Genomic DNA, 24,479 nt, shown 5'->3' on the forward strand with positions numbered 1-24,479 from the left:
CTCGGTTCTGCCATGATGTTTGTATGGCGCTGTATTTATGAGGAAAAAGGGTAATTGTTTTGGATGTTTGTATATTTTATTTTTCTTTTTTGGATTGTTTGATATTGATTATGTGATTTTTGTTATTTATTTGTTGCTATTTAAAACTTAAGTTTTGTTAAACTTTATTTTTTTAATCTTATTTTTAGATGTTGGCTATGATATGTGTATAGAATGGTAACAACTTCTGTAATTACAGGATATTGGTGAAGATTCAATACGCGATAAGTAATTTTTTATCGTGTTTGTATCATAGTAAAGTTGAAGTTCCTATGTTGTGAGGACTATGACGTAAATTGGCAATTTTGATGGCAGTTTTTCTTGTTTTGTGGTTTTAAGGTTTATTTCGGCACTTATGTAGTTATATGGTGACGTGTACCCGTTACGTATCGCCGCCAATGTTCACATCTAACTGTCTGTTTCCACTGACATACTTGTATAAACATATTGTCATCTCGCTCACTCTAGTAAAATAGAGGTGACAATATTTTTGTAACGGTACATCTGCAGTGGAAATTGGTAGTAATTTAGTGTTAATTCATATAATTTAAGCCATTTCATTTCAATATATTACAGTGTCAATTTATTTTAATGTAGAAAAACAAATACACGCCTATAAAATTTATGATTTTTTTATACTTGATGTAATAACTAGCACTAGTGTGCAAATTGTTAGAATTTTAAATTTTATTTCAGAGGCGTGTTTAAAATTTTAACAATCGATATACTGGGAATACTAAATTGGTGCACTAAAATGTTGCATTAATATTTTCAATATTATTTCCATAATCATTTCTGTTTTCAGCCTATTGGTTTCAGTACATTGCTGTGGTTTTGTTATAAAACGAATTTCAAAGTGAAAATATCATTATTAATGTTATTATCACGAATACCACACTTGTGCCTTGGCTTAAATATATAGTTATATATAGTAATACATAAAGTATCAAGAATTTTTAAAAATGTACAGTAATACAAATATCGAGTATCGGTATATCCGTATTGGTTGTGTTAATGTAATTATAAACACTTAAATAACTAGTGTTCAAGGTTACACTAACTTTTTATTTAAGCAACTAAGGTTACAAACCAATGAATAATACGTGATTCAAAGGTGGGTTTCCACTGTTGAGAACCTCGTACAAAAACATATTGATGTTTTTTTGTTCTCAGAGTATGGTGTAGATGATTCTGTATGAGTCTTTCACCAGTGGAAACCCACGGTTACACTTAATATCTCACATTGGAATGGACGTGAGATTATCACCAATAATGTTTATGAAAATAAAATAAATACAGACTAAATAGAAACCATAAAGTAATGTTGAATTAAAACTGGCAACATTTAATTTTTTTTAAATTATCTGAATGTTTCTAAATCGAAACATGTTTAGATATTAATATCGATTTAAAAAAAATAGATGTTATTGGTTTTGCTCCAACATTCTAATTTAGTTAATAATGTAAATATATGGCCTTTGTATTTTACAGCCTAATTTATTGAATTTTGTACCAGGACGATATTTGAAAAATTGTAAATAATGTATGCACATGAACTAACAGCACTCGATGTGATATTTGTATTGTTTGTGTGAGCTTTGTTTGTGAAAATTATAATTGAACTTGTGTAAAAATGTATGAAAACCTGCGCCATATTGCGGGAAAATATTGAGCTAATTACTATGACTTTGTAAGTATGAAAGTGATATTATCAAAATGTCGAAAGTGTCCACAGGCCAGATTGTTTATATTCTTGTTATTTGACGACAAAAAAAAAATAAGAATTCGGTAAATAATATTTTATTTAATATCGAAATTAAATTATTTTCGTCTTAACAAAATCCATTTTTACAATTGTTTTAATTTTCACCGATGAAGCTCACATATGACTAAAACATTTACTTATAAAAGACACTTAATGTATGGAAGGATAAAGTCACGGTTTATTATTTTATTTATATGATTTTATTGGTCCGTTTGAAACTGATGTAAGACCCATTTTCCACTAAGCTTCTCTTCATACACTACTGAAAATAGATTTGTGCGGCTATTAGCCAAGTGGAAATAGGGTTTATGAAATAATGGCTCGGTGCTTATTCATGTGGCCTCTACCATCTTCGATCTCAAGAGCTAAAGAATCGTGGTAAATATTATTTAACTATATAAATATAATTAATTTTTGTTTTATATAGTTTTAGTTTTATTGTATTATTTATTTATTTCATAAATATATCTTAATATTAAGCCTTTTAGATACAGGTTTTGTATGAATTGATAGGGAAAGGGAGTGATGTATTCTGATTACATTGCGCTTCCAATTTCTTATACATTTACATTATATACTTGTAGGAGTAAATGACTGGCTCTCAATAATTTATTAACATGTTAATCAGACATAAGCGGCCTAATGCAGCGGAAAATATCTACGATCTGTTAGATTTCATTTCATATACAGTTTTAACTAATTTATTATCATACTTATTCATACGATTTATACGAGTGATATTTACTTAATTGCGTTATGAGTAATTTTATTGTCAAATCGATTACATATTAAACAAATTTAAGAAGAGAGAGGAATTATCTTTATAAATTTCGTTTTAATTTTTAAAAATGATGTCTATTGTTTTATGTACACCCTTTATAATACTAAAATAATAAAAAATATATTACTATTACTGCAGTATAAAGGGTGTTGGATTTGGTAATAAAATTACTCATATATCTTGTGAGAGTTATGAAACATTTTATGTACGTTTTCTTCATTGCGTATAATACCTTGGTATAAGTAAGGTAAAATGTACGCAGTTAATTAGTAGATTTTTTTGCTTTACATTGTTTTGAAATAGTTCCATAGTTTACTTAAAATATTCTCGTTCTTTCTGCGAATATCCTTAGCTATTAAGTTCGTTGTTTTAATTTAAAAAAATGTTTATTTTAACTGCAACACGTTATGTTAAATATATAAGTGTTATGTGCACCTCCATCTTGTTTTGTTTTTACCCTTTTCCCAACTAACGAAACATGATAGAAATGTATGTACTAGCATACATTTCTATCATTTCTTTTCTTTGAATTTACAGTAACATAACACCACATAACTGCAGTATACAGAAAACGCATTGAAAATGTATTTTGTAGAAAAAAGCAAAACTATAATGTTCATAAGATACGCGTTTCTTACCATGATTGAGTTGTTTTAGCTCCCGATATTTCGGCACAGTTGCATGTGCCATGTTCACTGGCTGACTGGGTAAGACACCTGTATATTATTTACGAACATTATGTTTGTAAAAAGACTATCGGAAACATCAATATATTTTTCAAGTGTATATTGACCGGTAATTTAACAAGGTGGGTTGTTAACGTGGGAGTTCGCCCCAAATAAATCGGGTAATAAAACTGTTGCATTATTGTTACATCCTGTTTATTATATTTATGTAACATGTTATGAACAAATCAAACTTGACCAATAAATGTTAATTTATGATACGTTGCTTTTGTTTGTAGCACTGTTTCTGCGTAATTAGTATCTAATACGAGAAGTGAGTATTTTAGAGGGTCGCTAGTGACGGAGGTTGGGACCATTTGGGGGCCCGCTGAGTGTATATTTATGAGGTTGGAGTACGGCTTCTGAATGTCCCAGGACAGGACATCTGCGCATTCTGAATGTCGTAAATATAAATGGTGAGCGTCGAAGCCGAGGAGAAACACTGCCTTGTCTTTTTCACCGATCACTGAAATAAAAACTAGTCAAAAAATGGATCTTATGCTACCAGCTATCTTCAATCTTACTAATATTATAAATGCGAAAGTTTAGATGGATAGATGGGAGTTTATTAGAGTTTGTAGCCTAAACTGCTGAACAGATATCAATGAATTTTGGCATAGACGTAGATGATAGTCTAGAAGAACACGTCTGCTGCTTGCTTTATTTTCTTTTTTAATTGCACACAAACTGAGTCGCTGGCGCAAGCTAGTGCTATCATATTGCTTACTTGTTTCTTACATATTTGTTTCCGGAAAGTATAGTTTTGTATTTATACAGTAGTTCCGAAAGTTTTGTTTTAGTACAGATGTCACGTCCGTAACCTGAGTTAATAGATACTAAACTGTTTAATATTCTTGTGTTTACGGAGATCTAATAGATAGAAGTAATAAAAATGTATTTTAATGTGTCTGTAAAAAAAACATGTAATTTGTAAAACGGCTAAAGAATAAGTAAGCATAGAAAATTAACGTGTTGTCATACTATTGCATATTATTATTATTATATTTTGCAAATGTTTTTTATTTGCATTAAGATATAAATCATATTTGCAATTAATAACAGACAAAACTAGATACGATTACATCAAACACGATTCTAGTAAGGTTTTACGACTGTCAGGTTTTATTGCACAAACTTACTGCTTGAGACACGAACGACATGCATCCATTTATCAAAAGCGAAATTCGTTTACTACCATTTCGAAATAGAGAAGAAAAGGATTCTAATCACAATTCTTGACGACGTAACAATATTAAATTATTAAAAGCTCTTCACGAGGTCGGCAAATAACTTCTTGGCTATTTATTGGATTCTCTGCCTGGCGTTATATATAGACGTTGGCTGTCAACTGAAAGAAAAAAATAAATAAGACAAAGTTTACCAGTTAAAGGTGAATTGCAAATTTTTCTCTTCAACGTCGCGGTATCGAGTTCCATTACACCCTTATGATTTATTCTGACAAGCATCAGAGAGTTGTGCAGAGGTCCTCTCTTTACCAGGGCCAGTTGTATTCCGATAGCAGGAGCACAGACCAGCACCGACCAGCCATCATTACTTGACACGTCATGGACGATGATGGCACCACGCGATGCATCCGAAATGTAACTACAGAAACACAATATCAACATTAAATGGGTATTTGTGAAGTATTGTACAACTATGTAAGATAGAGGATTATATATCATAGGTATATAATTGTTACGTAACGCATAGTGCAGATTTACCTACCCTTACAAAACTACACGAGCTGTGACCCCTTAGTATAGATTTGCTTGGCGGCTATTTATCAACTCTATGTAGCAATAAGTGTAGATTATGTCCTAATAACCGTTAATTATAAATAAACGACCGTTTTATTGATTTCAACGTATCATGTGTTAGTAATATAAGTAATAAACGGTAAGCAATATGTATCTGTTTGTAAGGAGATAAAAATTACGATACAACTGTTTCATAATCGGATTTGTTGATTTCTAATCCGATTCTAAAGAGATAGTTAACTTATTTAAATTCGTTCAATGTGAGAAACTTTTTCTGCGCCAAGTTTACGTGAAATATCATGTTTATGTACAAGTTACGTATACAGGACGCAGTAAGTGTTGTAATGTTATGAATTATTTAAATAGATTTTTAAATACGTCTTTAAAATTATTATCATTGAAGTGTAAAGATAAGAAAGATATACAAATGGAGAAAAAGAACTTAGCTCATTCTTTATAAATGACCGGCTAAAAGAACAAAATGGTGCTAAAACGTTGGTCCTTATATTTAATTATATCTTTTGAAGATAAATATATCGCAATACCTTTTAGCTGCTTTTTAAATTTGTAAACGAAATCTAAAGTTTAACTACTTACATGAATGTACCAGTAATAGCATATTCTACGACAATGTTCTGCAGCTGTGACATGGGCTCTGCTGTCGAAGTCAACTTAATTGTCTTCGTCACCTTCTTGAGGACGATATTGACGACCACCACTTTAGGAGGGCAAGTGCATCTCGGGTTATCTATGGTGTCTACAATGCCGCTGTCCAGGACCCAAAGGTTGCCCTTAAAATGTAAATGAAATAAAAATATTTTTAAATAACGTCATCTTATTAAATGAATGGGGAAAAATCATATTTTCGTAACCTTAGACTTTCATCAGTGCCTTTAAAATCATTATTTTTAGTGTTCGTGGGTAATTTGTTATACCCAATTCTTGTTACCGTAGGTTTTTATTGATGAAACACAAAGTTATTGCTTTCTCAGTTTTGTCAAAAATAATGAAAGGGATGGCAACATGTGTATATATTTACGTGTACGCGAAAAATATATAATAATTTTGTTACCTCGATCTCGTCTACGCAATTTTCACTCAAGCGGAAGGCTATGACATAAGATATTTGCGCCTATTTGTCACACTTGTCATGGGTAAGTAATTATTGTAAAGTATTAAATATCAAATTACAATGTGTGTACAAGTATCTAACACTGATGGAAAGTTTAAACCTAGTATTTACAACCTTAAACCTACAAAAGTACATTAATATTTAGTACAGTAATAATTACGCAATGAATATCATGTTTCCGCTTCACTAAATCCACCTAATAAATTTAATTATATGACCTATCAATCACAACCTTACTTAACGGGTTTACAACATTGTAATTGTTTTATAAATAATTTAGAATTTGTTACATATCCAGCAATAAAAGATAATAAAACTTCAGAATGCAATGCACTTAAACACAGGGGCAAATTGAAAGCACGATTTCGTCAGTCACAAAGTCTAGATAGACTAAAGATAATTAACTCTACTATTTAGGCTATCACTCTTTGATATCTTTTAGTTGCTTTATTTTAGTTCAGTTGGCATTTTTATTCTGGTTGTTTTATTGTTTTAGCCTTGCGGTGTTTAGAATGTATTTAAGCTATTTTTTAAAACAGGGATAATTTTCAAAATGGATAATATAAAAGTAAGGACTATTTGAACTTAAATTTTGTTTTTGTAATTTCGTGAGATCATATTACTACATCGGTCCAATCGAATATATATAACTAGTCTGTAGTTCCCAATGTAATAAAATGCAGTCAGTTAGTGAGAGGACTGGTGGAAGATGCATGACTTAAAGACTTGATAGGACTAGGAGACAGGGACACATCAGGGGTTTTGACAAAACTAGTGTACGGCTAGAACACTAGTCGATAAAAATCACATGTACGAATTTATTTGAGGTCGCCGCGTACATACAAAGTGGTCATGTGCACCTTTCTTTATATTACCATGTAATTAACTTTCAATGACAATTTTCTCGGAATAAATCGCAATATTTACGTTACTTGTTTTAAGTACTTTTAACGAAATCTATAATGGAGTTTTTATTGCTATTTTTAATTTGTTTAAGTAATTGTTTTTAATTCTTGTTTCCTTGACTTTTGGTAATATTTCTCTGTCAAGCAAATATAAGAGAAAATGACACTTTCCGGTGTCTGTTTGAACTCGGTCTTACAATTTTAATGTATTGTTTTTATTTTAAAAATAATTAAAGAAACATTGCACGCCGTAATCGGGACTTTTTGGTCTTTTTTTTCAGATGCATAGCACTTTTGAATCATGTGAATAATTTGCATAACATTGTAATTGAATTAAATATCTGTGTCATAACGTTGCACAAATGTTTATTTTTATATTGTTATTGTACACTTTAGGTATTTTGTTGCGTAACAAGTTCAACTTGGCTTTTTTCGCAATATCCACTTACACTTATCTTTCTGCGTGCATAAAGTGATACTATATATATGTAAATTATTTTTAAATGTTATGTCTACCGTTTAATTGTTTCCTCTAATATTTTCATTTTTTATTAATAAAAATAAGAAGGCTTTTGAGGTTACTTAATAATTTTAATTTTTAATGAAATCGCACACAACGGGTTTATTACTCATTTTGCATTTTTCATGTGAATTTATTCAATTTGAAAACAAATTAAGGACAAGAAATAGTCTGAATTCTATCAAGATCGGTGTGCAGTACAACAGAGAAACAGTAAATATGCGTTCAAACAATAGCAATATTGCACTTTCAACTACTCTGTCTTCTATTTTGTCCTCGTGTAAAAAACGTTAGTCCACTTAACCATATACCACATTTAAATTGACGGAAAAAACACAGAAACTGATTATTTTAAGCAAATACAAAAACTTAACTTGGTTTGAATTATTGCACGCCACATTAAACTACATTTAAGCTCAATTTGCGGTTCCTAAAATAGCAAAGTTAAGTATGTAACGATTAAGGACCAGTTTATTTACAGAAAGGTCAATAGTGTTTTAAAAGTTATGACATAAAATAACTTATTTTTATAATACTTAACTCCCCGTGCTTTGTTCTATGAAATGAAAAATAGGACCTAGACTCAGGTTCAAACAATTTGAATAAAAAAAATTGTACATATGTTTGAACGGAATCACGCGGTTTGTGATGAATTATGGTTCAATTGACAATCGGGACTTTGTTGCTCAAGACGAAGGTTAGCCTTTGTTTCTAAAACTGGTTCTATTAAATTCGCATCGACTCGCCTCTAGCCCACATTCAAGAACTTATGTACGTAAATTGTGTTGTCATAATCATTTATTTATTCAGAATATGTGTAGTAAAGAAAATTGTAATTAAATCAAAGAAAGGAAAAGGAATTCAAATCATTCCTCGACCCCTTTGAGGGTTGAGTTCATTTTACTCAATTGACTGGTAATGAGAACGGAAACCCAATAACATGGGATATAGTATTTTTGTTACGGTAGTAACAGTGTTTTCTATTTCTTTCTATACTATACGTGTATGTACAGTCAGGCCACCTTGCGGTGTTTCAGTTACAGAAAGATTTCATTGTTTCTAGCAACGAGACAAACGCTTCATTTTAACGTTAAACTAGCTTCTTCAATTAGGAAACAGTGAGTTGTGTAAACAACGTTATTATACTAGCTGTTGCTCCCGACTTTGCCTGTGTGGTTTATAAAAAAGTAAAAATCCGTGTTAGTCATTACTAACATAGCTTTCTAATGGTGTAAGAATTTTTGAAATCGGTGGAGTAGTTTTTGAGTTATTGCAATACATAGAAAAACAAAAAATACTAATCTTTCCTCTTTATAACATTAGTATAGAAAAATTAATTAACATACCACTGGCGTACTTTTTCGAACAGACACATTTCATCATCGTGTCAATGTTCAAACGACTATATTTGGATGGTGAAACACTAACAGTATCCACGATTGTACCTACGTTTCCTGATTACGTAGCACACAGGCTGGATTATTAAAATTAAATTTAAGTCTATAATAAATTATAACACAGTGTGATTGACGTATTAAATATAGACACATGACGTTAAAAATAATTAACCTCCATGTCATTAGAATGCATTTAATAATTGCATTGAGAACTAGTTTTGTTTTAAATATTTGACCTGGATAGACTTAGTTAATCATTTGGCACTAGGCCTTTTGCTTATGTAAAGTACCTTTCACCTTTAATGTTTGTAAATTAAACAATTTAAAAATATTACAAGTGTTGCAGATTACATGAATATTAATAAGTTTTATAAGTTTAGTTTAATAAGTTACAAACTATTATTAATAGGCCTAATGTAAGTACCCTTACTCCTTACCGCCCTTTTCTAATAAGGAGATGATAGGAAGGGGAAGTTGATTTGACAGTGGAGGAGATGCATAGGAAAGGGAAATATACTCTTCATGTGCGTCTCCTCCTCCGTCGGATAAGGGTAGGCAACGCATCTGCAACTGCGGATGTCTATGGGCAGCGGTAGCTTTGCCATTTTGGCGGATTCGGGTGGTCGGTGCTCGTTTGCCACCTTATGTTATAAAAGAAATAGTCCTTGCATTTAATGTTAATAGAACTTAAGAACTTACAATTAAGCAGTTATAGTTAGTAAATATTTTTTCTATTTCTTCTTATTCTAACCATTTAAATCTACTATAAAATACCTATCTTAAAATTAATAGTAGATATATATTTGAAAGTTTAAATGTACTAAACGAAGTGTACTACTTAAAATAAAGGTCATATTAATTATCTAAAAAAATGACAGTATACGTGCATTACTTGTTAACTTCTCATAAATAGTATTTCGATAAAACTAGGCAGATATTGTGGTTTGACATTTGCTAAGGTCCTGTTACGCACCATCCTTTTCATTTATTAACTACGAAATAGGATCTCAATTCACAGGTACGTTTTTCATTCTTAGGTTGGAGGTAATAAAGGTTATAATTGTATAGCAACTCACCAAATGATCAAGGTGGCAGTCAACTGCGTTCTGTATCGCGTCGCAGTCAGCTAGCACGTGGTCAGTGACACTGGGGAAGGCATCTAGTTCAACTCCGTGACGCCCTTTGATCACCTGCCATACCGTTGCTAACACACCTCGCTTCAATCTAGAAAATAAAAAAAGTATCAATAAAATACTGTTTCTCAGGGTTGGACACGCGATTTGCCAAATACCATAACTGCATTGGGAGATTTAAACTTATATTAACTGAGATATGACTATACCTTACCTTGGAGTGATAATGTAAATATTATCGTTGAAAGACACTGCCTTAATGGCGATCACATTATCTTTGATATATTTACCGCCATGGGCCCAAAAGTCTACCCCGTGTTCACACTCGCAATGTAAAGGACCTCCGCTCCATGCTACATTCTTAGGATGTCCTCCCACATTATACACACTACACAAAATCAATAAGAAAATCTGATCATGATAATAAACCATTTCGAAAATAGGTTGTTACACTTGTATGTTTTGTTTGTAATTAATCGAATTGTCCTCTTCGATATGAATCATAAAAAAATTTGCAAGTGATGTTACTGAGAAATGTTATAAAAAGTGCTTGCGTTTTCAACGATTCAATAATTTCAATTGTCTCTGTCTTCTTCAAGGAGATTGAGGGAATGACAATATAGTTGCGACACAGGTGCTACGACACTGGAATCATCGTAACTTTGTTACTTGATTGCATTTACAGTTTTTTATGTTTATACTTTTGTTTCCCTTTTGCTATAAACGACTAATTAGTTTAACAAAGTCATAAAACATGAACAAAAAATTAAATGGTTAAAATCGTTTTACGGTTTTTTCCTTACGATCCTTTTATTACCAAAACACTGTTGTTTTTCTTAATTATAAGTAGAAGAAAAAGAATGAGATAAGATATTTTTGCAGCTACGATAGTATTAACAATAGGTTGATTATTGTTACCAATTCTTAAATATACTTCAGTCAAGTTTCCTATTTCAATCAATCCAATCTCAATCGCAAATCGAGTCTCGTATAGTTTTAATTACTGTTTTCTGTGCCCGCATTCATTACGTGAAGTTACATAATAAATACATATATAGCTAAGGTGAAATGGTAATAAATCAATGAGATGATAATTCCGTTCCGGACTAGTTGGTGCGCAACGCGAGACTTCCTATCCGTGGGTTCGGCTTGGGTTTCCTGCCACACACAGAATAACACAATATCATTCTAATCGACAAAAAGACACAATCGACTGTGCCCTGGGAACCGCATTCGATTTGCTTTGTGGTATTTAGTACGCGACTGTACACATATTACTGAGTACACCTTACACATGTTTTAGTACAGTTAGTACCTGTAGCTGACAGGCAGAAGTGTCGTAATGATATTTTTAATGAAATTTTAAGTTATTATTTGCTAAATTATTATAGCATTTCCGGTTTCTTTGTAGATACGTTTTTTCACTTGAAAAAGGTGAAAAACCAAGGAAAATAGACGTAATTATTGAGGTCGTAAACTAAATCAAAATATGTTAGTTACTACTAAGATTAGAACTTTAGTGTGCAATAAATAAAAATAATTACAATCGGCGCATATTGACAGGTTAACACGCGTGAGGTCTGAAACGAACCTTGAAAAGATATTGATTGCAGCCTCAACTATATTTGGAACATAATATAAATAGTATGGCTACCTTATTATAATTCTATTTGCCTTTTAAATGGTTATCAGGATATTGTTTAACTATATGCTTCTGAAGTGATTTTGCCGTGACAAGGTTACTTTGTATTTAATATACTGGCAAAACATAATTCAGATACAATAAAAGTTGTAACCTTTATTATTTTCACGCTACTAAGTAGTCTTTGTAACTAATATTATAAATTTTATTAACAATTCATGTCAATACGAAAACCGCAAATTACTGTATCCATTGCCGTAGCGGCCGCTTAATGGGTCTAAAAATTACAGCTATCAGATTCGGCAATAGGATCTGATAGGGTGACCATCTGTTTTTGTCATTTTTAAATAACGGCTAGTGTTTATTACGAATTGTGAAATAAGACAATTATAGATATCGAGGCGATGTTAATCCCGATAAAAAATTCTTAGTGTGTTTTTAAAAGAACGAGACAGAACATTGTTAATCTCATCGTAGCTAAATGTAGCCTTCTTATAACACCAGCATAATGGTTAGAAGTAAGTTTGCAAAGTTAGGTTATAGGTCCAAATATCAGGTTTTTCTTAAACCATTCTAGTATGAGCTTGTTTTAAATTTACTCGGAATTAATAATAGAAAAATGTATGAAAGTTGAATAAACAATGTTTTCTTTCAATATGGACACATGAGCGATGAATATCTGTGTTATTTAACCCTATAGTGACTTAAATATTTTTGAACTATGTACTAAACTTCTAAAGTTGTCGATGTATGTTAAAGTCAATAAATAAATTTCCAAAAAAAAATTTACTAGCTGAACAAAATATGTGCACTACATTTGATTTAATAAAGCGCTCAATATATTGCGCTAATTATATACATCCTTCAAGGCTATTGATTTTATTTTAATTCAATGTGACGAAAAATCTAAAAATAGAATTAAGTATGTTTCTATGTAAGCAGCTGCAATAAAATGTGCAAGTTTAATTTTAATTGCTACGAGGTGTTTGTCGAGACCCTGAGATGTCAAATGTAGATATAATCATTTGTTTCGCCGGCGCTTGCATGTGCATGGTGCAGGGTTGGTGCCACGCCTTTAGGATGGACCACTTTTACTTTCAAGCTGGTCGTGTGGAGAGGGGGCGGGTAAATTTGGCGCGCTCGGCCGCTTGTTATTTCAGTAGTGTTTGCGGGCGCCAGACATTCGCGCCTTCTTGTGTTTGTTCGTATACGTGACCCCACACGCCGGAGGACATTCGATAATTTACAGGTATATACTAAATATATAAAATAATACATTGATAACTAAATTTGGGATTTTTAAAACGCTGCTCAAGTCTGGGTGTGCCTTAATAATTTATGGGAATAAAACGCGGTTTGGATGTGTCTTAATGTATGTAATTAAGTTTTTATTATTAAAAAGTTTTGACTTCACGTATGGTTATTTTACCTTAAAAGGTTTTGCTCTTGAAGTAGTTGAAAATTGGTATCATATTGCAAAGTTTTAAGCCAATCTTAAAAGTGAAGGATAAACGAGCACTACAATATTGTTATATATCCTGAAATGTAAAGCAACTTTTACCGTATTTATTTATTTATAAATCATTATCAAAGAACACCAAAATCTTATTCAGGCAAAATAAGAAGGTCATTATTCAGTAAGCTGCATTAAGCTTTTGGCACACAATCAACTTAAAAAGCTAACTCGCTTAGAACTCGGAAGTTAAAGGCTATTCGGATTTGTAAGCTCAAAAATGAAGCTTTGTCATATGAAGGTAATATTTGTTTATGAGATAAAACGATTAAAGTAAACATTTGGATACATGATAAATGTATTTACTTAGTTCTATAAAAATAGCTAGCTGTTCCGATGCGGCTTCATCCGTATGGAATTATGAAAATTTTATTTTATTGTTTACATTTGTCAAATTATCAATAGCAAATGTCAAACTGACATAACATGACAAACCTTGGCAATTATGGTCTCTTTCCTACATTAGGGTTATCATCTAAAATATTTACACCATAAGTTAAATGGAGTGAAAATATACAGCCTAAAGCGTGACGTAAGTGTAGGGTTTTTTATTGAAAAAAAAAATATTCAAAAACATGTTGTAGTTGCTGACATCTTAGGCAACAAAGAAGTGTGTTTACGCTTTATTATAATAGTAATAAATAATGGAACGCTTACAACAAATGTGGGATTAGTCCTATTTACTTAAAGGTGTTATTGGATGTTTTAATTTAAATTGAGCTTATTTCTTGCAAATTAAAGTTAAAAAAAACTGCTCGTAATTACCATGAGAGGATAAATTTAGAAACAATAGCTGCAAACGACTTCCGAAAGGGATGTGGTTTTACGAAACTGACTCACAGCCATGATTTGAAAGTCCGCATTCTTGCTGTACTTAGTATAACACTCGTCAACTTGTCAAGATATTTCCCAACTTGAGCATTGTGACCTTTAAATTACTTAGATATTGTTTATCTAAACGACCTCCGGTCTTATTCACGACATGACTTTATTAAGAATTAAAGGACATTATAGGTTTTGAAGTTATCATTGACTGTTTTGATTAAGAAGTCGTACTACATCGTTTAACTTTGCACTCTTTGTCTTTCTGCTTGACTCCTCAAGTCGATAGTGATAAAGAAAACAATCAACAAACGAGTTGTCTAATGTAGAACTTTTTTTTAATCCCAAACAAGTCTAAACAATGTAAGAGGTCCCATTTGAAAGTAAGTTAAGAAATAGGTTGTCTTGTAATTACTCCACATAAATCGTCTTTAAAATAACATGAATAAAATTCATTTGAAACAAAGTTATCACTTCATTGTTATTTAAAAAGTGAAAAAAAACGATGTATCTAGATAACAAGATGTGGTGAGTTTTCTGGCGTAGCAAATGACGATACCAGTGTAAAGAAAAGTAAAATCCTTGAAGAATCCAACTGTCAAATCAAAGATAATATTCGCCATCGAATAATGCTGCGTAAACAATAGTTCATTGTCTAATAATTTGCCAGTAGTGTATTTACAAACATGAAGGAACAATGGGCGGGTAACAAGGGGAGGAAGTTGTTCTAAAGCTATGAACACATCGCACTTTATAATAGTTATTACGTTATACACTGTTTAGCATTATTAATAACACGCACTGTGATAATAATCGATGTATCAATTACATAATTGTGTACACGTCTTCGAGGACAAATTTATGGATTAAAATTAAATAGAAATCCGGTATTTTTCTTGTTATTGTAGTTTTCTAGTCTTTCGCACTGATATATAAGTGATAGCACTAACATACTTGGTCATATATTTTTCCCCTCGGCACAAAATTATCTCGACATACTTAAATATAGTAAAGTATTCTGTTTATAATATGTGAGAAGTATATCTGCATGAGTAAATTACAGAGTATTTTATAATAAACTAGCTTTCGCGCGCGACTCCGTTCGCGTTGAATTATAAAAAATTGTGTACCCTATGTGTTCTTTCAGACTATCCTCTACGTCTATGCCAAATTTCATCGAGATCCGTTCAGCCTCCTCTCAGCCGTTTAGGCTACAAACTCTAACAAACATTCATCCATCCATCTAAACTTTCGCATTTATAGTATTAGTAAGAAGTAAGATTAAATATTGTCAGTTTTCTTTCAGCTTGTTATTGTCAGAAGGATAAAAATATAAAATGCAATGTTTGACATAGTACACCATAAATAATAATTTTACAAATGTTAAAAGTAAAAGTGTTTAATTTTTAATTTCGCGGTTAGATAAGGTAATTAGTTATAAGGTATTTTAATTATATACTTATGTTGTATTAGGTAATTAAACGAGGTAAATTAATTATTATAATTATTTAAATAAAATTATTAGTCGAATTTCGGAATATTTTGAACAATAAAATGTTATACATGGGCTATAGCATTCATAACAAATTATGCGTAGGAAATGAATCATATAGAAATACTTCCTGTAAACTTTTCAGTTACAAAAGTTTCTTAATTAATGAAAGAAATGGATTGAGTATGACAAAATACCTACAGCGATATATACTATGCATACATTTAACCAATATAATATCACTAACATAAAATTATTCTGTTAAATATAACTCTAAAATGACCCTGTTATTATGAAATCTATGAACTTGAAATTGCAAGAATCATTTCAGATCTAATATATCAGATACTGCATTAAGCTTGTAAACGCCTCTGGTTATTCGGTAATATCGTCCGGTTATTGGATAAATTTTAAATTAATAACCTTTCATTACTTGTCTGCTCATGTCGATCAATACTCGACAGTTTCACACAGACGCAGTACAGTGAGGTAAACAGTAGGACAAAGTAGTATCGCTGATGAGTACAGAGGAGTACTTTTCGACAGTGCACGGTTTACTAAGAAAACCAGTGCTGGAATACATCTGAAGAAATGTTAATCCACTCCAATGAGGCAACACCTTTCCAGATGGAATAAAGCACTTGATTCGATCACTAACTGTAGCTGTACTGCATAGAGAATGCTGTCATAGAGAATCTGACTGTTCTACCTCACTATTCTATCCTCGTGTAAAACCAACATGACGAATGACCTGCGGCGACTAGACTGGATTCAGTTGAATGCATACAATTTGTAAACATATTAAATCATTTTGCTGACCGTAACTTGGGTTGCCGTCTCACCTTAATTGTTACGAGAAGAATGTTTGCTCAGTCTATTATAACACACTATTAGACGATTGACTAAATAAGATGATTTATTGGGTGCCAGTACAGTTTTAAAAACCAATATAACTTTTTGTTTTTTTTTTCAATTTTTTACATAACACAATAACAATAGAAACAATAACTTATACATAGCTTGAAATAAACCTGATAAAAAAATTGATTAAACCTTTAATTTCATAACTAAAGTTTGGTAGAAAGTAGAATGGGAAATGTGAACTTACTACATGTATCATCACCGCACGGTAATACCGACTAATTAGGTTTCGTAATGTAGAAAAGTGAAAAGAGAGTAGAAATTGAAACTTAAAGACTTTTCTCATACTTCTTAGAAATATAAGAGTCGACTAAGTAACAAAGTTAACAATGTAAGTTTACATACCTTGTCACGATTGATCGAATAATAAAAAGAAAATTTTCTCACAACAGCTGGGAACAAGACTAATGCGTTGCCATCATAATTTTCTAGGTATATTCATGTCAGCTTAGTTCTTGTTAGTAAAACTTTTCTATAGTTATTTGATTAGATAAAAGTTCTTACTTATGAAATTTCTTTTTACATTTCATAAATCAACAGAATTATTGAAAGTTTTTGAATACTCTTAGAATTACATGTACTTTCTTATAAGTCGGCCTTTTTTTTTTGTTATTTTTTTATGGAAATACCCTAATTGTCAAAAAAGTACAAACTTTTTTGCATAGGTTACTGAAATTGAACTACTTCAGACTCTGCTGTGTTTTTGTTTTAAATTTCAATTTCGGTATTTCCTCAACTTCTTTTAAGGACAATACTTTTTCTAAACGAAAATCTGTAAGTTTATTAAAAAGTGTGTTACATTGTCGTATTATAAAACGTAGTGACGAGGTACATTTGCGACGTATTGCCAAAGGCAACAAAAAATAAAATCGGTCGAGGGCACACCACAGCTATGTGACTCTAAATACCAACGAATCTCACACTACGCTAAAGTTCCTACAGCAGTTTAACTATACTTTTATTCAATAGCCTAACTAGCCCTATTCCGCGACTTCGTTTAAATATATTTTGGCAGTGGAATTTCGAGGTTAGAAACAAGTTCATGAACCGTATTCAGATCGCTTTGTCGATGATTCACAAAAAGTTTTTTGAGAATTGAAACCAATTTGTTTTGTGATTTTTACTTTATCTTTCTTTCATTTAGTACATCGAGAGTTAAGTATTGTTTATGCGGTCTCTATCAATGAATTGTGTGGCTTCTCACTCCATATATCTTAAAGATTAAAAGACCTTGACACGCACTGGAATGTGTATTAGTTACTACTCATTCTTTTTATTGAAGTCATAACACGTTGTATCGGATAAAGTAATTGTTAAGTTACCTCATGTAACATTGGTGCGAACAAAATGAATGTCACGAGGTTAGTATCGGAACAGTGAAAGTGTTTTCGAGTTTCACCGCAGCGGACAACGGCAGTGCGTGTGTTCCGATCTCATTGTCGATGTGTTTCACGTATTACGCGCTTACTTAAAAACCAGATTCACTTTCGATCTCTACGTTACTGTCCAGGGAAATGTCTAAAACTTGTTACGCGAAAGCGAGTGACGATACAAACGGTACCAAATGATAATAAACTTTGTTGTTCATTAATATGTACGCCACGATATGCTATTTCTACTATTAAAAAGACGCCTAAAAACTTTTTGATTCAACAAACATACTTATGTATGTAATATTTAAGTACGGGTTAAATTGTAATAAATAATTACAGTTGAAAAAAAAATAAACTTTTGATATTTCACTGAAGGTTAAATTTTAATAGTTCCTGAAGACAGTAGTTAAGTTTGTTACTACCTTGAAAAAAACATAAATTAACAGTTCGTTATATGAATAACATTTCACGTCTTAGTAATAATAAAATATGCTTATTAAACTATGTCTAAGTTCACAAAATAAAAACCTATTCAAAAGTTATTTATAAATAAAAATTGATTAATGACCTTTTCATATTTACCTCAAAAACGATTTTGAGTAAAATTTTTTGTAAACTAGTGTAAAAATATTATACAGATTATAAAAAGCGTAGGTGCAATGTTAAAGAATAAATTTAATAGGTTTATAAATAATTACGAAAGTTTATGCGAAGGAATGTTGCTCGTGGTCGGCGGTACCCAACAATGGCTAGTATCCTGCAATCTAAACGTTCTAAAACTAAACACGCTTAATAAATATAATAACATGGTTCGTTGGGTTTTCTGTTTAACTTCTTTACGGTATTTATACATAGTCAATATCAGTATAGCCGTTTGTTTAATCGTTACTTAAAGAAGGTAATTGCGGCTGTTTAAAATTATTTTATTAAAATAAACTCCCAAACGGTGACTATTACACATTTAAGCCGTGAAAAAGACTACGAATTTTAAGTACATAGAATAATTTATTGTTATTTTTAAATGATTATGTGTCACAGAAAACTGTTCGTAATAAATGACTACCAATACCATTAACATTTGAATATGTCATTGTTTGGCGATTGCCGACAAAGTACCATAGAGATAAAAATCTATATGTGAAACAATACTAATCTATGGCTGTCTAAACATGTGAGAATACCATACGTTTTGTTAACACAACTTGTAACTATTATGATTGATCTACTATTCTTTATTTATTTATGCACAATGATTTTCTACTACAAAGTTAACGCCAGTTTTATATGATACCTAAAGGTTTAGTCTTATTACTGTTTAAAAGTTCCAATACAGATGGCGCTCGTAGTACGAGATTTTAATATCTTACAGAATTTAATTTATAAATTAAAGACTATAGTATAAATACTATCATTTACTGTGTATTGTATGAAAGAGCTATTGTAATTGACAATGCTAGTAATTATTCATTTCGTAAGCTCGTGCAAGAAAGTCTTTGAAATAATTTCGTAGCTTTAAAGTAATTTACTGATCACTCAAGATAGACGGACAACTAGACTTACTATCGATGTAATTACGAAACAAGGAATCTAATTGAGTCCCTTACAAGGGTTTAGTATTTTTAATTAAAAATGAAAAATATGTAATAAATGTAGCACCGCCGGCTGCAGAATCCGATGACTTAAGCAACCAATGCTTGCAGAGTCCGGAATCTCCTCACCATGCGTGCGGTTTCTAAAATAACTGCCCTTTGAAGCCCCTAACCAAACTCTCTAGCGAGAGCTTCTTGAGATGTCGGTTGAAGCTCTTCTCTATTAGCCCAAGCACCGAAACGACTATCGGAGTAATAATAATTACTCTGATTGTTAAGACTTCTAGTACAACTGTTTCTTTTTATAATATAAGGTGGTGAACATGGCCACATGGTGGTGGTCGGTGGATTCAGCAACCTGAATCCATCGAAATGGAAAGCGACCACTGCCCTTAAACATCCGCAATCGCAGATGCGTTGCCTACCCTTAATTGAAGGAGGAGGAGACGCACATAAAGAGGACATCTCCCCTTTCTATGCATCTCTTAAAGTTTATTCTTTTAGTTTAAGAATGTTTTTAATAGTTAACTAAATAATTAATTATACATGTAATAGAAGGTTTAATGTAACCAATTAATCGCAGTGTAGGCCACTAGACCTTGCGCGCTTTTGTCTTTTACGCACCGTGACTTTTGACAGGATAGTAGAGCGTGGTATTTTGAAAGTGAACCTGTCTTGAACTCTGTTATTAATTTAGTGAACCATACTATACTGTTTTGTATAGTTTTAGTAACTGAATACCCGAAACAAATACGTCTATTGATAATTCTATGCAATTTTTGATTTGTTGAATTACAGATTTTGGTAAATTAAAAGATTGTTATAACTATTTAAAACTATAATAATATAACAGTAATGTTTTATAGTTTAGTTTAATTATACAAGAATTCTTACGTAACCTTTTGTAAGAATAAAGATTTTCACGTAAACAACTTATAACTTAAGTTATAATAAAAATAAAGCTATCATTACGTAGTATACGGATGTTTACTATCACAATTTAATTAAAGTTATTTTTTAAAAAGACTCGTTGTATCTCTATTTCATATAAACATGCAAATGCCTAAATCGTGTACTAATACTATTATTACTAATAATATTATACTATGCTTAAAAACAATGAGAAAGTTCTTCGCGAAATCAAATTATTCATTTATAACATTCATGAAACCTTGAAATTTCAAGCAACAATGATATCAGTTCATAATTGAGCGTATTCTCATATTATTTTATCTTTTCATCATAAAGTCACACAATGGTATACACCAAATATTATTAAAGCGCAGTGTTGAAATTACGTCAATGTTATAGTTACGACTGAAGGTCCTTCAAGAAGCGTACATTCCTTTTTCTTTAAGATCGACATCACATGCAGTTCCTCTGGTCTTATGTCTATTGGAGTCGATGGACACTTCGGACCGCGTCGGCACTGTTGTCTAAAAATATAACCTTTTAAAAGTAAACACTATTGTATATACTCAAAAAAGATGCTACTTACAATCAAAATTGACTTATTATCAGAATTTATTCCAGGAAATACAGCTGGCAAATTGTTAATTAAATGGCTTTATTAACCTATGCTGGTGTTAAGCTTGTCGAATCTTAATACGCATGTTTCTAAATCAATTATTAAATTATGACGGTAGTTTGATTTTAACTACATGCGTTACAAAGTGTTAAGTAATGTAAATACATGCAAAGTTTGCGTGTTACCGTTAATGTGCGGATGATGTTCGAATTCAATATGCACTGAACTTAACAGTCGAATCAATTATAATAACGATAATTGGCAAATTAATCGTACAATAAAAATTAATATAATTATCAATTTCTATAAGAACAGTGGGTACCTATTAACAGTAGAAACCAAAGAGTATGCTTACGTAGATGTGCTAGGATCACGTAAATCTCCAATCTGTTCTCTGCCTACCCCTTTGTGTTTCGGTTGTGAGTAAAGTTGTAAGTGGATAACTAGAAATACTTTCTTATCTTATTAAAGTTTCTTCTCATCCTGCCCTTATAAGAAATAGACATTTCGCCTAATAGTATTTTTATAAGTTTTTAAGCGTTTAAACCCTAAGCAAAAATCTAATAAATTCGCACAGTTTTATTTAACCTTCCATTAAATTTGCATATTCTATTTTACGAAACAGGTATTTTTATACAATAAATCGATTATATACGGTTATCTAAATTCGCGTGTTATTTAACTTCCCATAATAATCAGTGATTGTGTTGCGTTGTCCTTGTTGAAATGTAATCGTGCGCCCACATTCCGTTTAACTTAGGGTCTGTTACTTTTTTGTAAACTAAGTTAGAATTTATTTTATTGTATTCTAGTTCCTTTTCGGTGGCAGTTATTGATACTCTAATCTCTCTCTCATAGTCCGATTACACTTTATTCCAACGTGACGTCACAAATATATAGATGTCAATTAATTTGTCATTTGTTTAAAAACGAATAGCCTTGCGCAAGTTTGCCGATCACTTCCCAAATATTAACACAGTCCCATCCTTCGTCTGATTACGTGTGACGTCATGAGGACATCGGTTAAATTTTGTACACAAATTATTGTGTACAAAATTGAACCTGACCGAAACTGATGTAGCCCCACATTAGTGGGGCTACATCAGTTTCGGTAACGTACATAAATAATAGCATACAAATTAAATGTCAAGCGATGTGGTTAGTTAGAAAACTTATTTCAGCGTAATGTCGGATAGACGTGATTTATCTGTCAGCCGGAAGTGACATTTGAATTACTTTGGACTGTTCTCAGAAAAAGCTTAAAATAACGCGTACAAAATATGAATAGTCATCATTTAGTACATAAATTAACACTAATATTTACACGAAATGTATGCTTTTGCTGCTATATTTTACACCAAGACATAGATAAACGTGGACTACTACGTGGAACGTGAAACGATTTCTATTCACGTACAATAACAACAAACTTGAGTTCAATGACGTCACAACAGCGTGCTTAACTGTACAGTCTACAAAAAAACTATGTTGGGAAATAATACAACAAGTCTATAACGAATAGTTTAACTTTGTTGCTCGCTGTAGAAACAAGGGCGTAAGCGGGAAGGTAAGACGCATCGGGGCGGGTGAGATTTATAATTCACCCTAAATGTATTTGATGATTGCACGTTTCGATATTTTTAAAAGTTCAAGGTTATTTTTTTTATTTTACTTATTTCTTAACAATTACAATTACTATAAAAATATTTGATATATGCTTCTATTAAATCGAGACGCGCTATTTCGGAAAATCAGTGTTTTAATAATAAATAACATATTCATGATATTGATTGATTTATTACTAAATTTTATTTATTTCATACACAATATTAAAGAATGAATTGCACTTGTCCTTGACTTATAAAGTAACCTTGGTCGTGATAATTGTAAGAGGTCATTGCCATATTCTTTGTGACTATTAATTCGTCGGAGACAAAAGTTAAAGTGCACTTAAAAGTCACGCTAAATTTTATTTAAATTAATCTAGACCTCGTAAAAAATAAAAAGACTTGTTTCCGTTTAAATTAAAGCAAAACGATAATAATTTTACAGTAACTGATAAAAGCAAGGACGTTTTTTTAAAGACAGTCCCTTTCCTTTTTCCGTTCATAAAATAGATCAGGATTTAAAAAAAGTAAAGAAAATGTAAAGGTCAAAACCGTGAATTGACACTTGTATTGGCACAATTAATGATGTCTCTGTCTTCTGAAAGGGAAAATGAGGGATGATGATATTCTGAGTAGTGACCCACAATGTCATTTAAAGTAACATCCTTTAACAGTGTTATATTTCTTTAACAGGCACGTCATGGCGTCGAGGATACTGTTGCTAAGCGTGTGGGTTGCTGCCGCTAGTGGAGCGCTTGAAGTGGTTAACCAATGGAACCATCTTCAGTTCGACTTTCCCCCGGACCCAGTGCTGCTAGAGAAGTTCCAGCCTGAGAACACGGTGCCCACTGGCTTGGAGATAGGCTGGGACCGGCTCTATATCGGTATACCGAGGCTACGGGCTGGTGTGCCCGCTACTCTAGCCTGGGTACCCCGTAGCCTACCGCCCGGTGTTAGCCCTGTTTTACAGGTAAGCTGATGATTTATAGAATGTTGTGTAGAAAAATAAGAATGTAATTTTTTATTTAAACAATTGACGATTCGATTGCAAACAATCTACTTCGGCCGGATCTATTATCTGAAAATCCCGTATGAATTTAATGGAATTTTGCACTCTGATTTCGACCACACACATCGTTTTTTATAAAATAAAGATATGGATAAATAAAAATGTAAGTTAGAAAATAAGTTGTGACAGAAACTTGAACACAAGACAGAACTTGGACTGTCAGACCTTAACCGATTAAAATGTCGAATTGAGGTAAAATGGTTCCATAAACATAACTTCATTAAAATGAAACAGAATCATGCAAACAAAATGTTAATTACTGTCTATTATAAAACAATTTAACCAATGAAAGCGAGAAATGTACGTAAGTAGATCTTGTGTAACATATTTTTATAGATTAACTAACATCCACAAGGATATTGCCAAAAGCGGAATACTGACGAAATTAATGCCTTTAACTATGTGTCAAAATTCTAGTAACATGTCAAAGATACAGATCTAACTGTACAGCATTTCCACTTATATAAACATTTTATAAATACAATGTTAAAATTATACTGCGATTAAATTTTTACTCTGTAAAGTGTTGAGGAAAATTACAGAAATTGTTTTTTTTAGTTTTATTTGAATTAATTTAAGTTTAATTTGATATTTTATATATAATATAATTTGATTAAAACTCATATTGTGATTTTTAAAGAACGGGTCAAAAGATTTTTTTTACAAAAAATTAAAAACTTTAGAAGTATTGAAAATCTACCCTAGTACCTACTACTGCAACTACTGCTAATGAGGTTCTCTACCTTCACAAAGCTTTTTATGCATC

General features: G+C 31.7%; 2 protein-coding genes across 2 annotated transcripts in view; one reads left to right on the forward strand and one right to left on the reverse strand.

Annotated features, from left to right (window-relative positions):
* Positions 1–3,413: 3,413 nt before the first annotated feature.
* Positions 3,414–19,842, reverse strand: LOC106106849. Its single transcript, XM_013287508.1, has 6 exons — positions 19,683–19,842; positions 10,372–10,528; positions 10,101–10,248; positions 5,668–5,861; positions 4,692–4,915; positions 3,414–3,776 (listed from the first exon to the last, which is right to left on the reverse strand). The coding sequence occupies exons 1-6, from the start codon at positions 19,840–19,842 to the stop codon at positions 3,499–3,501; spliced, it is 1,161 nt and encodes a 386-aa protein (XP_013142962.1). The 3' UTR covers positions 3,414–3,498.
* LOC106107332 (protein yellow-like) overlaps positions 12,905–24,479 on the forward strand; it is a 30,376-nt gene continuing 18,801 nt past the window's right edge. The window contains exons 1-2 of the mRNA XM_013288146.1: positions 12,905–13,048; positions 23,338–23,614. Coding sequence (XP_013143600.1) covers positions 23,345–23,614 — 270 coding nt within the window. The 5' untranslated portion in view covers positions 12,905–13,048; positions 23,338–23,344. The remainder of the gene's footprint in view (positions 13,049–23,337; positions 23,615–24,479) is intronic.

This window comes from Papilio polytes, unplaced genomic scaffold (genome assembly GCF_000836215.1).
Source record: "Papilio polytes unplaced genomic scaffold, Ppol_1.0 DF822067.1, whole genome shotgun sequence".
Taxonomy (NCBI): domain Eukaryota; kingdom Metazoa; phylum Arthropoda; class Insecta; order Lepidoptera; family Papilionidae; genus Papilio; species Papilio polytes.